The sequence below is a fragment of the Crocodylus siamensis genome, chromosome 9, assembly GCF_052110815.1.
Source record: "Crocodylus siamensis isolate JL-2025a chromosome 9, ASM5211081v1, whole genome shotgun sequence".
NCBI classification, from domain to species: domain Eukaryota; kingdom Metazoa; phylum Chordata; order Crocodylia; family Crocodylidae; genus Crocodylus; species Crocodylus siamensis.
In genome coordinates, this window is record NC_143403.1 from 49,931,818 (window position 1) to 49,948,020 (window position 16,203).

The 16,203-nt window shown below is 51.4% G+C and overlaps 1 protein-coding gene across 1 annotated transcript; it reads left to right on the forward strand.

The window, feature by feature from the left end:
• Nucleotides 1-10,681: 10,681 nt before the first annotated feature.
• RASL10A (RAS like family 10 member A) lies at nucleotides 10,682-11,727 on the forward strand. The gene is made up of 2 exons (XM_090063954.1): nucleotides 10,682-10,785; nucleotides 11,484-11,727. Exons 1-2 carry the CDS (start codon nucleotides 10,682-10,684, stop codon nucleotides 11,725-11,727), a joined length of 348 nt encoding a protein of 115 aa, XP_089920080.1.
• The last annotated feature ends 4,476 nt before the right edge of the window (nucleotides 11,728-16,203 follow it).

The window sequence follows — 16,203 nt, forward strand, 5'->3', positions numbered from 1 at the left end:
TTCATCTGTGGTTTCACGTGACTGGTTCTGTCTGCATTTCATCAGCCTTTCTTCTTCCAGATGTTCACAAACTGATTCTGTTATAATTGGTTCCAGTAACTTCCTGGGCATTGAGGTCAAGCTGACCAACCTAGGTTCATTTCACATTGGCCAACAGGGACCGAAGGTGGGTCTCTGACCCCATTCCACTTCCTTCAAGCTGATTTATCCCAGCCCTGATATTTGACAGGCAGTTCAGTCCGGCTTCCTTAATGCTGCGCAGTCCCTCTCACCTGGAAATCTTTGCATTCGGCAACATATGCTGCTTATTCACAAGAGGCCTATTTTAATGATAGGGTCATGTTTCCATCCTTTCCTGTTCCTGACTGGGACCATTAGCTGTTGTGATCCTGCCTCAGCTCCCAAGAGCAGCCAGTGGGGAAAAAATTCAGCTAGTTAAGTCACCTCCATCTCTGGCAGGTGAGGGGGTGGGAATCACTCTGCATTTTAAATGGCTATCTTGAAATGATCTAGGAATCCTTTACCTCTGCTTTAAAAACAGCTCTGTGCACAGCTCCTCTGCCTCCTGTCCAGGACAAGATCATCTTCCCTGAGTCTATTAAAAACAAGAGAATCTCTTTTAATTCTCAATTTTAAAAGCTTAATTTGTCTAGCTCCCAGAGTCAATCTAGGGAAATTGAATTCCTCTTCCCCACGCCTTTGATCACTCGTTTCCTTTCCACTGCAGTTAGCAAATGCTGCTCTGGGTGCTAGGTAAATCTGTGTTCATGCTGCATGTTTAGTAATGCCAACTCTCATGAAAAAATCATGAGACTCCTGACTTCCAAGTCAAATTAACTCTGACTCATGATCTCCTGGTGGAGAGATCAAATCTCAGGATTTTTTTCTTCTAGCACATATAGAGAGCACCAAGCTGGTAAGTCTGTGGAGGGGAAGGGGCACAGGGAGACAGGGGCCTCAATCTGCCCCCTCACCCCTTCTGCAGTGAGGGAGGGAATGGGGCCAGGGCAAGTCATGCAACAGCTGTGGGCAGCTGTCTGTCCGTCTGTCTGCATGTGTACGTTTATGTGGCTGCCCCTCACTCCCAAGCCACAGCCCCCCCAACCCTGTTGCTGCCCCTCACTCCTGACCCACAGTACCCTGGATCCTACCACGGTATGTGGAGACCCCCCTCCCCCCACACACACACTTCAAAATAGCATCTCATGATTTATATTCCAAATCTCTTGGGTTTTTTTGTTTGGTTTTTGCGGGGGGGGGGTGTTGTTTGTCTTGTGATTTTTTGATATGGTGCATGTTGGATGCAGAGGAGGAAAGCATCAGTTCCTTCAAGGGGAGCCACAAAGTAAGGTTGCTTCCTCCTTCCTGCTGGAGGCTGACACCATGCCCTGCACCAAGGCTGCAAATGGACCTTTGTAGGGGGTAAGCACTCAAAGGCTAAGAGGGAGGAGGCTTGCTGTCTGCAGATATTGAGAGGAGTTAGCACCAGGGATGAAGACGCACTTAAGCTTAAAATCAATGTTGGTCCAAGAACATATGGGAAGTAACTGGCATAAATAAATTTAGGCTAGAAAGGAGGTTTCTAACCATCAGAGCAACATGAGGGCCTGGAACAGCCTCTTTGTGAGAGAAATGGTGACAAAAAGGGAACTTTTTTAGGATGCAGTTTGAGTCTACAAACAGCAGGTACTTGGTAGAGGGAGACTCAGTATGATGACAACTTTCAGACCAGTGCCCTATCCCTGGATCACGCTGTCCTTTGTTAGGCTGCGTGTTTGGGGTAAGCCTGCTTGCCCTGTGTTTTGATAGGCTACCTGGTATGTAGAGATTCCTTTGCAAGACATAGGGGGGGATCTTTATATCAGGATTTCTCCACTGATTTGCCATCTTTCTGGTTGCATTGCCCTCATGAGTGATCTATCTTGTGTGCAGTTAAAAGCTCATGTCGTCATCGCTTGTGTGCAGCACTAACACAAAGATGCAGGCCATTCATTCTGACATGGCAGGTGCCATCTATGGAGGACAGCAGTTTCAGTTTATCCTAACCTACCAGCTCTCCTTATGGAAAGGATAGGCTTTCACACCTCGAGCTTGACTGGCCTGGCTTCTCTAGCTCTGTGGGTAGAGGCACCTCCCAGGACTGCAGTACCATCTACGCTGAAGGGTTTGACAACCTTTGCTTTTAGACCCTGCTTGATTCCTTGCCTCCTTTTCCTGAAATCTCCCTTTCTAATGTCACTTTTTGCTGCTGCCTGCATGCTGAAACCAGTTATAGCATTGCCACCATGGCAGGAGCTGAGCTGCTACGTTGCTACTTTAATACCTATGTGTTTTATATAAAACAAAGTCAAGCATAGGATCTTTCACCATGTGCTCTGGAGTGGGGAGGAAATGTGTCTCTGAGTGTTACTCTAATGCAGCATTTCCTAATCTTTTTCATCCCACGGCACACTTACACGGCCTCTCCCATCCCATGGCCCACTGGCTGAATGCTGAGCAGGGGTGGCAGTGGCAAAACTGTCTGAAGCCATGCCCCACCGGTAGCCACAGACCCCCAAGATCCCACAACACACCTGGTAATGTATGACAGCAAACCAGTTGGGAAATACTGCTCTAATGGACCAGGTACCCCATGCATGTGAGAAATTTGGAGTCCTATGGTTGTTGTTAAATTTTGCAGCCTACTTGATTTCTCTCCCCAGCTATTTCACATATCGATCTCACTGCCTCCAGCCCTGGGCTAGTTGCATTGCATCAAACCGATGTTTTACCCTTAGTTGTGCAGCTGGAGAGTTGTAGCCGTGCTGCTGGGTCATGCCTGACCCCAGCTAGGATTCCTAACTCCCTAACATAAATGAAGTAGTTCTCATGACCTGTCACCCTGCTGGAGAATCACTAATCTAGGGAACACTTAGATGCAGTGCTGTTCCCTAATTTGGGCTGTGCTCTGGCATAATTTGCAGCCAAGCATTAGTGTTCCCACTGACTTCATTCCCTCGTGCTTTTGAATGCCTGTTCCAGTAAAGTCCTCCTGCATTGTGAAGCACTCTGTTGTATCTACCTTTGTGTGCCTGTATACAGGCATCTGTATTCATTTTTGTGCAGGAACCTGTTTCTATTTAAACCTTCACTCTGATATTTGCTGATTCAACTCTGTCCTTTCTTGGGTACAAAGACCCCTTAACATACAGGTTTCTCACTTATGTGTTCCTGGGCTTCGGTCCATATTTTCCAGCTCCTACTTTAAATTATTCAACTAACCCCTGTTCCCCATGTGTGCCAAGAACCTGGGTCTACTTGGATCAAATCAGAGTCTGTCCTCAAATGTATCCTAGTACTTGTGTGGACACCACCTCCCCTCCCTCCCTGCCACAATTGCACCAGGAACAAATGACTTCTTCAGTAAAGCTACTGACCTGTATGCCTAGCTTCACGGGTGTGTGTTGTTCCTATGTGGCTTTATTGCAGCCACGTGCCTGACTGAAAGGGCGCGCAAGGGACTTATATTGGATGACTGTGGAAGACCTGGGAGATGAACTTGGGTCTCCTGAGTCTCAGCCCAGTGCTCCTGCTTTCATTTCTATTGTTCTACATGAACAGATTTCCCCAATGAGAATCAGGGTGTGAGGAGGGAATAGGACAGTGTCAATTACTTCTATTCTTACCCGCAACGGGGAGGAAAGTTTTCACCCATAATTTATCAGTTAAACTGGATTTTGCTGTACTGAATAACTAACCTCCTGTTTTGACCCAAAGCTGAGTATGGTGATAAGCAGAGTCTGAGTTTTCTTTTTGTGGCCTCTGTAATAAAGTCATTCCACAAGCTCGAGGGTGTAACAAATGAAAGCAACTCTATGAAACGGAACTGCACTGGTTGAAGCAGGGTATGTTGGGCACTGTCAGGATTTCTAATGGAGCTGTTTGTAATTGTAGACTATTAGCAGTGGCCAATTCTGAGGGAGCTTTCTGCATAAGCTAGGCAGTTCAGCCCTCTGCAGCATGGAAGCTAATGTATGCAGCCACTTAATTCATGTCCTCACCACTCCTGTCCTTTGTAAAGAGCAGGGTCCTATGTCCCACTAACACTCCTCTTGACTGTGGGATATGTATGGTCTGGGCCTCTATCTAACTTTTTCTGCAGAGCCCTTGTTCACTCTCCTGCCAGCTGTGTGCCCAGGGGCTTGCAGTCACTACTCCCAGTTTGCACCCTTGCTTGAGCTGGCTCCCAAGTCTGAAACTGCAAGTTTGATGGGGGGCCTGCTGAAGCCACATGTAGGCACCTGGATAGCCAGCCTAACCTCTACAGCAGGGCAGACAATTATTTTGGGCAGAGGGCTGCTTACTGACAACAGTTTTGCCACACTGTTAAGGGCCATATGGGTAGCCCTGCCCTCTGACAGGTGCCCTACCCCTAGTCACCATCTTGCGCCTGGAAGTTCTGCCTCAACCTCTGACCTTTGGCCCTGGAAGTATGACTTTTGGGGCAAAGGGTTTGCTGTCTTAAGGGAAAAAATATCTGTTGGGGCTGAGCCGCAGCAGCAGCTGGGCAGAAACTGCTGCTCGGTGTGGGGGAAATCACCCCCCTCCTCACTGTCCGGAGTTCACACTGCACTAGGCTGCAGTGCAGCTCCTTCACCATTGCCTCTGGGCTACCCAGCACAGTAGTAGTGACCATGTGGAGCAGCTGCAGGACTGCTTACAAGCGGCAAAGGAGCCACACCACAGCCTAGCACAGTGTAGGCTCCGGCTGGCCGCACCAAAAACTGCCAGGCAACAGTGAGGGCCGTGGGGAGGGGCATTTTCCCTGTGCTGAGTAGCAGCTTCTGCCCAGCTTCTGCTGCTGCTGTGGCTGAGCCCCAGTGGGTGAGCTCAGAGCCAGTGTGGGGCCCAGGCTCAGCAGCAGCAGGGCTAGACAAACTGCTCAGTGTGGAAGAAAACCAGCCCCTCCCCCTCCTGCTGCTGGTGTAGTTGCTCAGAGCCCACATGGGCCTTGCTATTCAGGGTGGCTTCCCATGGGTCCTACTGCCCCTGGCTCCTGTCATATTTGACAGGCAGCCAGAAGCAGAGAAATATTTATTTTCTAAATTTTTTGAGGGCCCCGCAGGCCAGATAGAATTGCCTGGTGGGCTGAATCCAGCCCACCCCTGCATTAATCTATAGACAAGAGGGCTACATTGGCTAGTCCCTTGATCTGTACACCTAGGGACAGACATTACACACAAACTGGTTTAAGTGATCAGAAACTGGTTTAAACGTGTAACAGAACAGATGTTCAGTGCACATAAACCAGTTTGAAAAAAACCTGGTTGAATGTAGTAGCAGACTTAACTGATTTGGCTCAAACCAGTTTACACAATATCTGTCCCAGACCCCTTGCTGGTTTAAATTAAATCAGACACCCCCAGCATCCTTCATGCTCTCTGGGTTAGGCTGGGCTCTCTGCTCCACAGCAGGGCTGGCCCCTCCCCTCTGCTCCCTGGCTGCAGCTGTGGCAGTCTCTGCAGGCATCTGTTTGGCTTCTGATGTTCCCCTCCCTTCTCCCCCACACCTCTCTGCTAAGCAGGCATTCCCCTGTCCCTCACAGACACCTCTCAGCATTAGTTAGCAGACTACATGCTGGCTACCTCTGAGCTGTGGCACACAGGATAAAGGCAAAATCAACAGATAGCTGGTAATATCCCTCTTCTATTATGTGTAAACACTGAATTAGGGGTAATAAACACTCCTTGCTGGCAGGGCCATCACTGAGAGGGGCAAATCAGGGTGACTGCCCTGGGCCCTGTGCTTCGAGGGGCCCCCATGGAGCTGGTCAGAGTGGCCGCAATGACACCATGCTGCCTCTGGCATCACATCTGGGCACTCGGCACCCCTCCCCCAAATCTCCTGCCAGCTTTTTTGCATTTGGGGATGGGGCCCTGCACCCTGCTTGAATTGTCTCTGCCTGCTGGGCTGTTCAGGAGGGTGGGGAACACCTCCCTGATCACAGTGTCCTGCTGGGGCCTGGCCACACCCCTCTCAGCTCAGCATTGTAGAAGGGAAGGGAGGGCTGCTCTAGCACATCCTGGCTTCTAGCCTGAGCCACCGCAGGCATGTGCCTGCATTTCTGGGATGTCTGTCTGGTTACAAAACTGATTTAGCTTAGCCAGGTTAGACTAACCTGCAAAGATTGAATCAATTTAGGTTCAGGCTTTTTGAATGCCTGTTCCTAGCCTATAGGTGTGATCTGGAGGAGGAAAGAAAGTAAATGATTGTACAACCCAAAGACAGCTGGGACTTCAGTTAATAGATATGAAGCTGAGGGTCAGACATATAGAAGGCCAAATTTTACTCCCCTTCTAAGAAGGCACCGTGTTCCTCATTCTGACCAGTTTGCTGAACATGGCATCAATGGTGATATTCCAAGGGGAGCTTAGCACATCCAATGCATCAGCCTTTTGGTGTATAGTTCCATAGATTATAAGCTCTGCATGGATTTCAGTAAACCCAAAACACTTTACTTTAAGTCTAGGAAAAATGAAGATTGTGGGACTGACCTATCGGCCAAAATTTCTGACAAACTACAGAATAACTCATCATGCAGCAAATGACTTGTAGTATATGTAAGTGGCTGGCTAAGTAATCCATGATCCAGGCCTCATATACTACACTGGTAACGCTGGCATAAATGAATCAACGTTCATCATTTGTCAGCCATAGTTTCATAGTTACTAGGGTCAGAACGGACCTGAGCAGATCATCAAGTCCGACCCCTGCCATGGCAAGAAAGAGTACCGGGGTCAAATGACCCCAGCAAGGTGATTGTCTAGCTTTGTATTAAAGACCCCCAGGGTAGGAGCCAGCACCAGTTTGCTCAGAAGTTGGTTCCAGATCCTAGCCACCCTGACAGTGAAGTAGCGCCTCCTGATGTCTAATCTGAATTTACCCTCTGCCAGCTTGTGACCATTATTTCTAGTCACTCCTGGTAGTGCTCGGGGGAACAGGGACTCCCCCAATGCCTGCTGGTCCCCTCTGACTAGTTTGTAACAGGCCACTAGATCCCCCCCGCTCAGCCTTCTCTTGTGGAGGCTGAACAGGTTCAGGTCCCGTAGTCTCTCCTCGTATGGCCTGCCTTGCTGCCCCTGATCATGCGAGTGGCCCTCCTCTGGACCCTCTCCATGTTGTCCACATCCCTCTTGAAGTGCAGCACCCAGAACTGGAAGCAATACTCCAACTGCGGCCTGACCAGTGCTGCATACAGGGGGAGGATCACCTCCTTGGACCTGCTTGAGATACATCTGCGGATGAATGACAAGGTGTGGTTGGCCTTCCTGACTGCACCCCCACACTGCCGGCCCATGTTCATCTTGGCATCAATGATGACTCCAAGATCTTTTTCTGCCTCTGCACTGACGAAAAGGGAGTTCCCCAGCCTGTAGGTATGGTGCTGGTTCTTCCTCCCCAGGTGCATCACCTTGCACTTGTCAGTGTTGAATCCCATCCTATTCTCCTCCACCCACCCCTGTAACCTGTCTAGGTCCAATTGTAGCCTATACCTCCCTTCTAGCATGCCCACATCCCCCACATCTTAGTGTCATCAGCAAATTTGAACAGGGTGCTTTTTACCCCCTCATCCAAGTCGCTGATGAAGATGTTGAACAGTGTGGGCCCAAGGACCGAGCCCTGCGGAACCCCACTGCCCACGTCCTTCTGGGTCGAAAATGACCCATCCGCCACCACTCTCTGGGTGCGGCCCTCCAGCCAGTTGGCGACCCAATTGACTGTGTGGGTGTTGACACCACAGTCCCCCAGTTTCTTAATGAGAACAGGGTGAGAGACAGTGTCAAAGGCCTTCTGAAAGTCCAGAAAGACTACATCCACTGCTACCCCTGCGTCTAAGGATTTGGTGACCTGGTCGTAGAAGGCCACCAGGTTGGTCTGACAGGACCTGCCTCTAATGAACCCGTGTTGGTTTCCCCTAAGCATAATCTCCCCTGCTGGCCCCTTGTGGATGTGTGCCAGAATAATTCTCTCAAAAAGCTTACCCAGGATCAAGGTAAGACTAATTGGCCTATAGTTCCCCGGGTCTTCCTTCATCCCTTTTGAAGATGGGAACCACATTGGCCCTCTTCCAGTCCTCTGGCATGACAACAGACCACCACGAGTGCTCATAAAGCCGTGCCAGGGGTCCCGCAATGACCTCAGCTAATTCCCTCAGCACTCTGGGGTGGAGATCATCCGGACCAGCTGATTTAAATACATCCAGTCCCTCCAGAAGTTCCCTGACTAGATCCTCCCTGACCCTTGGCCTGGGTGCGCCTCCCCTGTGATCCGGTCCCTGTTGAGGAAAATGGAGGCAAAGAAGTCGTTAAATAGGTTAGCTTCGTCATCTGATGTGACAACCAAATTTCCTACCATGTCTTGTAGGGGCCCCACGTTACCTTCTTTTTTCCCCCCTATGTATTTAAAAAAGGATATCTTGTCCTTGATCTGGGAAGCTAGTCCCAGTTCCATCTCCACCTTGGGCTTCCTGACTGCCCCCCTATATCCCCGAGCAACTGCAGTATAGTCCTCTCTGGTGATGGCCCCTCCCTTCCGTTGGGTGTGCGCCTCCCTTTTAGCTAGGAGACATTCCCGGATGCTTTGGTGAGCCATGGGAGCTTTTGCGCCCTCCTGCCCCCTTTGATCCGTGTTGGGATTACCGCCCTTTGGGTTTGGAGGATCATCTCCTTAAGGAGCAACCACTCTTCTTGGACACCTGGCTCCCCTCCCCTCCGGGGCCTCAGTGTTTCCCCGACTATTCTCCTTAGCTCATTGAAATCCGCCCTCCTGAAATCTAGGGCTGCTGCCTTGCTGCAGGCCTTTGCCACCTTGCTCTGGATGGTGAATTCCAGCAGACGATGATCACTGTCGCCCAGGTGGTCGAGCACCCGGAGCCCCTCACCAGGTCATCTCCTGTGGCCAGCACCAGGTCCAACAAGGTGTCTCCCCTGGTGGGGCTGTGCACCTCCTGGGTTAGATGGATGTCCTGCATTTGGGCTAGGAACCTACGTGAACCGTCATACGTGGCTGACTGCTCTTCCCAGCAGATGTCTGGAAAGTTCAGGCCACGTCCTTGGACCTAACTACCTCCATGAGCTGACTTAAGAATTCCTGGTCAAGCTCTTCTCCGTAGTTGGGTGGTCTGTAGTAGACCCCCACTGTTTAAGTCTCTTTCCCCTCGACTGCCTTGTACGCTAACCCAGAGCACTTCCGTGTGCCCCTCCTCTGACTCTGTGCTACCTGGTGAGGATGTGTATTCCTCCTTAATGTAGAGCGCCACACCCCCGCCTTTCCTCCCTGTCCTGTCCCTCCTGTACAGCCTATAGCCCTTGATATTCACTGCCCAGTCATGCGTTGGGTCCCACCATGTTTCAGTGAGCCCCACGATGTCTGGGTTGGTGTCAGCTAGCAGGAGGATAAGTTCCTCCTGCTTGTTCCCCATACTGTGAGCATTAGTGTAGAGGTGTTTAAAGCCTCCTGGAGGTGTATGCACCGCCCCCCTAATCCCAGGACTATCTGGGCCCCTGTCACTTACCTGGGTATTTCTTGTGCTCATCACCTGTCTTGGCTGGGCTGTTCTTGTGGGTGGCTCTTGGTTTGGTGCTCCATGACTCCCTCCATCCTCATCTTCCCCTTCCTGCGGTGAGCCTAGTTTAAAGCCCGCCGTGTGGTAAAATTCAGGTGTGGTAACGTTAACTCAGGCATAGACATGACTGACAGCGAAGTTTCAGAGACACGGTCAAGATACTCAAGACAGCTAAATATTGTTTTACAATCTCTCACCTCATGCAAGGCCCAGGGTGGATTGGAAGCGACAGTGTGAAAGGTCCTGAGCGGGATGTGCGATGTGAGGGCTTTCGCTTGAAGTCAGGTAGCATGAGCAAATGGGAGGCGAAGGAAGGTTCTCACCCCTTCAGCAACTCCCCTGCGACACCGGCAGGACATCGGGCAGACTGCCCAGCTTTGAGGGGAGGGACAAGGGTCCTCTAACTTGCTGGTTCCCCAGATGCCTGCTTGATGGACTGGCAGACTACCCAGCCTCCTTTGCAGTGAGTTACCTGGCTTCCCACCTGGCTGGCTTGGTGGCTCCCCAGGTGGCAGGTGGGCTGCGTAGCCGGCTGTCTGGTCCCTGGCAGCCCAGTGGGTGCCCAGTTCACCAGGCTTCTTGGGTGGTCACTCAGCACTGTCAGTGAAATGAGGCATGGATAGCCTGCACTTCCATGTGAGATGGACCCTCCCCATGCCAGTGCGCTCTGCCTCGGAGCTTGGAGAGCTGCTCCTCTGCTTGGCATTCATCCTGGAGGTCCTCCATCAGGCCACAGGGCTGGCATGCATGTACTACTGTGCCAGCAGGGCAACTCACCCAGGGCAGGGGCTGTTCCCCTCTCAGTAAGGGGAGTGGCTAATAGTTCCCTCAAAGATGACAGATATCTACCCACAATGGCCCCAGCCCCTGGCTACGTGGGAGGGGGCAATCCATTCTTGGCATCACCTCTGCCTCTCTGAGAGGTGGCAGAGGATCCAGTTTCCTCCCCACTGCTGGTTACACCCTGGGCTGCCCCCTGACATCACCGGGGCAGAGGGTTGCTGGGATGAGCTGAGCTATCCAGGATCCCCTCTGGGCTGGCACCCCCCTTATTCCTCCCCCCGAAAAAAATAGCTTATGCTCTTTGTCCTGAAGGAGTGGTTGAACCTGAAGTGCTGGGGGCTGCAGAACACAGATACCTTTGTGCTGGCATACAATATCTGCAGCCCTGTGAGCTTTGAGTAAGTCAAGATGATCCAACAGCAGAGAACAGGTGAGCAGGGGGCAGGTGGCAGCAGGGGGAAGCTGGTAGCCAGGCTCTCGGGGTGGGGAGCTCGACTATCTCCCTTTCAGTTTCCAGAAGGGACTGGTGGCTCGTCTTCCTGGAGTGACTGCCCAGGGTCTCGTGCTGCCTGTCCGAGGGCTTCCCTGAGCTGTGCAGCAAGTAGACGCAGGCCAACATCCGCTGCATCCCTATCAGGCAGTGGAAAGGCAAGCCCAGGACAACTGCCATGGCCACCTAGTTGTGGGCTGCAGCCAGGCTTGGGAGTTAGCACATTTCTTTCCATGCCTGGAGACCGGAGTTGGCTTCGTGGGGCCATAGAAGCACCTGGTCACCATCCTGCATAGGAACTGGACACTAGGACCAAAAGGTAGAAAGGCAAGAGGGTTTGGTGTGGGAAAAAGGAATAGATGGGGCTGCTGTGCAGAGGCCTAGGTTTGTAAGATGCAGCACATAGGGTTTGAGTTGTAGCCAGCATGGGGTGCAGCGGGAATGCACTAGGTGCACCTGGCCATGCCTCTCCCCAGGGCCAGGCTGCAGCCTTGGCTTTGAGTAGTCACTCCCGTTCCCCAGGATGAACTCTTCCAGCCCCTCCCTCTCTCCTTGGTGCCCAGGACCGTGCCCCTGTCCTTGATCTGCCTGCAATTCCCTCCCCAGGCTGGGCAGTGCTAATGAGAGGCCTATCATTGTAGTGGGGCACAAGTGGGCTGGGAAGAAGCCCATCTCCATCCTGGTGAACAAGAGCTGGAAATGCGGGTGCCTGGAGTGCTCAGCCGAGTACAACTGCCACATCCTTCTGACTTTCAAGGAGCTGATGCAGTGTCCTGGTCAGGGCCTACAAGCACAACCACTTCACCATGTGCCTGCAGGAGGTGTTGCCCATGACCCGATGCCACACTGAGACACAATGCTGGCTGGGGCGGGGGGAGCTCCAGGGATCAGGAAGGAACAGGTTGAGAACTAGCTACCTGTGTCCACCTGACATGGACCATCCAGGCAGAGGGGACTCTCTGGTCACCACCTCCCCTCCCTGTTGCCCATGGATCCTTGGTGCACAAGGATCTGGTTACCAGCTCTCCACCTTCAGGGACCGAACACGTGATGCAGTTTTAGATCAAATGGTAATTGGGCTGGTCATGACCTAAGAGTTAACTGTGGTGTTTGTTATTTCAACCCCTGGCCAGTGAGGTTGGTGTGGGGGTGAGTGGGACTGAGGGGGTGTGAGAGGATGGCTTCCTGGATGAGGCAGGTAATGGAGGAGATGGGGTCTTCCCGGGCTTGTGTCTGCAGTCCGCACCCCTGCATACCAAGGCACATACAGGACATGGCACAGATACAGGCCGGATCCATGGGCGGAGGGAGCTACCTCAACCCAGGCAAAGTCTGGCAATTCCTAGCAGCCAGGGCAGGCGCTGTTCCCTGCTATGGATGAACTGAACGTTGCCACTGGTGCGACTGATGCATACAAGTCGATGCTCCCCTCTAAACCCGTGTAGCAGTCACAATTGGATTGATAGGCAAAATCCCCTCAGGCCTTTTCAGTGATCTTGGGTTTTGTAACCTGAGCCAAATACAGTCCTTGTTGGTTGATACCTTTCATCTGGGGATGAAATCAATTCTTTTAAATGTTTGTCTTCACTTTGGCAGCGACAATCTCAGTACTTTTCATTCCTCTCTCCATTGTCTCCCACTTTTGGGTCCCTCTCATGGAAAAGAGAGGACTGGGGCCAGGGGAATAGAGAGTGTCCTGTCTGGGCTATGAGGGTGGCAGACACACATGTCCTGCAACTGTGCTTTAACAGGCTTCAGGGTGGGCTTTAGCTGGGGCCTTCTCCTGCACTAGGATCACTTCCTTGGCAGCTAATGCCCATGAAAGGCTCTCTCGCCTCAGCCTGGCTGGTGCAGAAGACTTTCTCTGCTGGACAATGATGTGGTTGGCCAGCCGGTCAAGCCTCTGCTGCAGTCCTGGCTGTGGGCAGCAAGAACTTGCGCTCCAGGAAACACTCAGCAACGATGAAGGTAAACTCTCTAGTTAGAGGCGAGATATGGGTCTTGGGGAAGAGCTGTGGGGTGGAAGGGAAGGAGCCATCTAAGCAGTAACAGATCTTCTTCCCAAGTGTCTTTCATCTAGATTGGGTCCTTACGGCCATCAGGCATCAGTGCCTGCCCAACAGGAGGGAGTCTGACCCAAGGGAGGAGTGGCTGAGCCTTTTGCCCCATCAACCCCAGGCTCAGCTGAGCAGAGGTAGAGTCAAAGAGCACTTAGCTGCTGGCTCTTAAGGACCATGTTCATCCCATCGACAGACTGCTTGAACCAGGCTCAGTCCAGGTATCCCTAGCACTGCACTCACCACCAGTGCCAGGAACGCACTTCCCTACATCCCACGGATGGAGAGTGCTCCTATCATTCCCACAGGGAGCCAGTCCTGATTGCCATGGGGTGGAGAGCAGGGTCTTTGGTGCACTGCCAGGCCAGGGCTGTTAGGCCAGTGCTAATGGCCAGACCCAGGAGATGGCATAGATCCTCAGGGGCCTGCCGTGACTGGTGACTGAGTTCTACATTGTGTGAGATTTTAAACTGGATTTTCTACTAAAGGCTATTTATTCACTCTTCTTGGATACCATACCAGGCTCCCAAAGCTGCACCTCCAGGTGAATGAAAGCCAATAAAGAGCAGTAAGAACATGTCATCTGCTCCTGCGGGTGGGGCATGGGAGAGGGGTTGCACTTCCTTCCTGAGCTGCAATGTGCTGCAGGTGAGGAAGGTGAACCGTGCTCCTCCTAAGCCAAAGGCAGCTCTTTTGACCATGCCCTGCAATCTTCCCAAGACCGGCTGCCAGGACAACCTGGGAAGGGGGCTGGCTGTTAGCACTGAGCACCCCATGTCCATGGCAGCAGGCTGTCATTAGCTGCCAACCCCTCACTCCCCACCAGATCTGGAGCTCAGGGGGAGAGGGCCATTGCTGTTCACTCCCACTTCTCCCCCTCCTCCTCCTTCCTCCCTGAATTCAGCTGTGGAGAAAAGAGGGGAGAGCAGCAGCAGCGCCCAGGCCCTGGGCTCCATGAAGGCAGGGGCTCTGGCCAGAGAGTTCAGAGCTCACCGTACGCGTGGACCCCCAGTACGAGCTGCACTGACAGGCTGGGGAGCTCAACTAAAGGGAGGTGCGAGAGCACTGGCAAACCCACCTGGAGTCACCCCTGCCCCGCCCTCGGGAACTCCTTGCAGGGGCATGCGCTCCTGTGGCTTCGGGGAAGATTACGTGGCTCTTCCCAGACTCACAAGCAAATGTTGGGCTCAGCTTCAGGGGAGAAGTAAAGTTGTTTGGCTGACTGCAAAATCCCCAACTGCCCTGCCATAATACAGCCACTTCTTGGGTGCGACTTCACAGTGCACTTCCACACGCCAGAAGCATTAGGATAAGAATGTGCTTTTCAAAGCCTGGTAAAGAGAAGCCAAATGCAGGTCCCAGGGAAATTTGGCTTGTCCCAGTTCCTGCACAGGTCTGCTCTTGATCCGCTGGGTGCCCTTGGAAGCAGGCCAATTCCAGGAAAAACTATTTGGAGACTTGCACTCAGTCCAGCTCCCCAAGTGGGACAGGGATTATTTTTTTACTGTAGTTCTCAGCTGTGGCCAGTAGAGAGCATGGTTCCTTGTGCCAGGATCAGCGTGAGGCTCCATTTCTGCTTCCCACGGGTAAGGAAGCAGGTGCCTGTCACTGAAAATACTGGGCTTGCAAAAAACAGCCTTGAAGAAACTCAGGGAAGTGATGAGAGGGATCTTCTGGGAGATAAGTCTAATGGGAAAAGGAGTCCAGGACAGCGGGCTGCACCTCAAAGAGACATTATTAAAGGCAGAGGAGAAAGCTATCCAAATTCAAAGGAAGGATAGGAAACACAGATTAGATGGCCTAAATAGTGAACTCTTCAGTGACTTGAAACTGAGAAAGCAACCTCACAAAAAGTGGTAACTTGGCCATATTACTAGGGATGAGGATAAGATCACAGCATGGGCATGGAGGAAGGAAATCAAGAAGGCTAAGACACAACTTGAGATAGAGCTGGCAAGGGACAGTAGAAGTAACAATAAGTATTTAGGAGTATGTGAGAAATAAAAGGAAGGCCAAGGAAAGTGTAGGTCCCTGACTGAATGGAAAGGAGAGCTAATAATGGGTGGTACAGAGAAAGCTGAAGTGTTTGATGCCCTTTTTTCCTTCACAAAAAGGTCAACTGTCAAATGAAAAGCACAGTTAGCAGCAAGGACAGTAGGGGAAACACTCAGCCTAGGGTAAAGCAGGAGCAGGTTATGGATTGCTTTGACAAGTGGGATGTTCTCAAAGTGTTGGGAACATCTTAGAGTCCTGAAGCTAAGAATGCCATATTCTATTTCTAAGCACCTAGAAGATAAAAAGGTCATATAAGAACAGCCAACATAGGTTTGTTAGGAGCAAGCCACACTGAATCAGCCTGATTTCTTTCTATGACAAAGCTTTATAGATGGGGAACAGCAGTAGATGTGATGCACCTCAATTTCCATGAGGCTTTTGACATGTCTCCTATGACATTTTCATAAGTAAGCCAAGACGAGGATTCAAAATGACTGATGAACTGGGAAAATGATCTGGATAAATCAGATGAAATTCAGTAAGGACACACGCAAAGACAAGTTGCATGCAGGGCAGAACAGTCAAATGCACAACTAGAAATTGGGAAAGAACGGCAAGCTTGCAGAAAAGGACCTGGGGATTACAGTGGACTGCAAGTTCAGTCTGAGTGTACTACTGCAGCACAAAAAGCAAATGGGTGTATTAACACGAGCATCACATGTAAATCACAGGAAGTGATTGTTACGCTCTGTCAGCACCCGGGAGGGCTCACCTGGAGTCCTGGGTCTGTTCCAGGCGTCACACTTCAAGAGACATGGACAAATGGGAACGAATCCAGGGGAGGGCAAGGGCTTAGTGATCTCGAAAGCGTGACACAGGAGGAAAGGTTGGAAGAGCTAAAATTATTTAGTCTGGAGAAGAGAAGCTAGGCTGATGACAGCCTTCAAATACAAAATGGACTGTTACTAAGAGGATGAGGATTGACTGTTTTCTGTGTCCACAAAAGACAGGACAAGAAGTAATGGGCTCAAATTGGAACAAGGACAATTTAGGTTGGATCCTAGGAAGATCTTTTCCATGCTGCGGGTGGGTAAGCACTGGTTAAGTTAACTGTCATGGAATTTCCATCTTTGGAAATTTTTAAATGCAGGTTAGATGAGCACTTGGCTGGGCTGGGTTAGACAGGGCTGATCCTGCCTTGAGGGGACTGGATTAGGTGTGACCTCCTGAGGTCCCTTCCACCCCAGTTGTTTTATGCCAGGTGGTCTGGTGGT

Excerpts from the sequence above, each read along its gene's own strand:
- RASL10A (XM_090063954.1), top strand. The coding sequence starts at position 10,682 with ATGCTCTTTGTCCTGAAGGAGTGGTTGAACCTGAAGTGCTGGGGGCTG. Across the intron at positions 10,786-11,483 it reads TGCAGCCCTGTGAGCTTTGA|GCTGGGCAGTGCTAATGAGA; the intron begins GTAAGTCAAGAT and ends TTCCCTCCCCAG.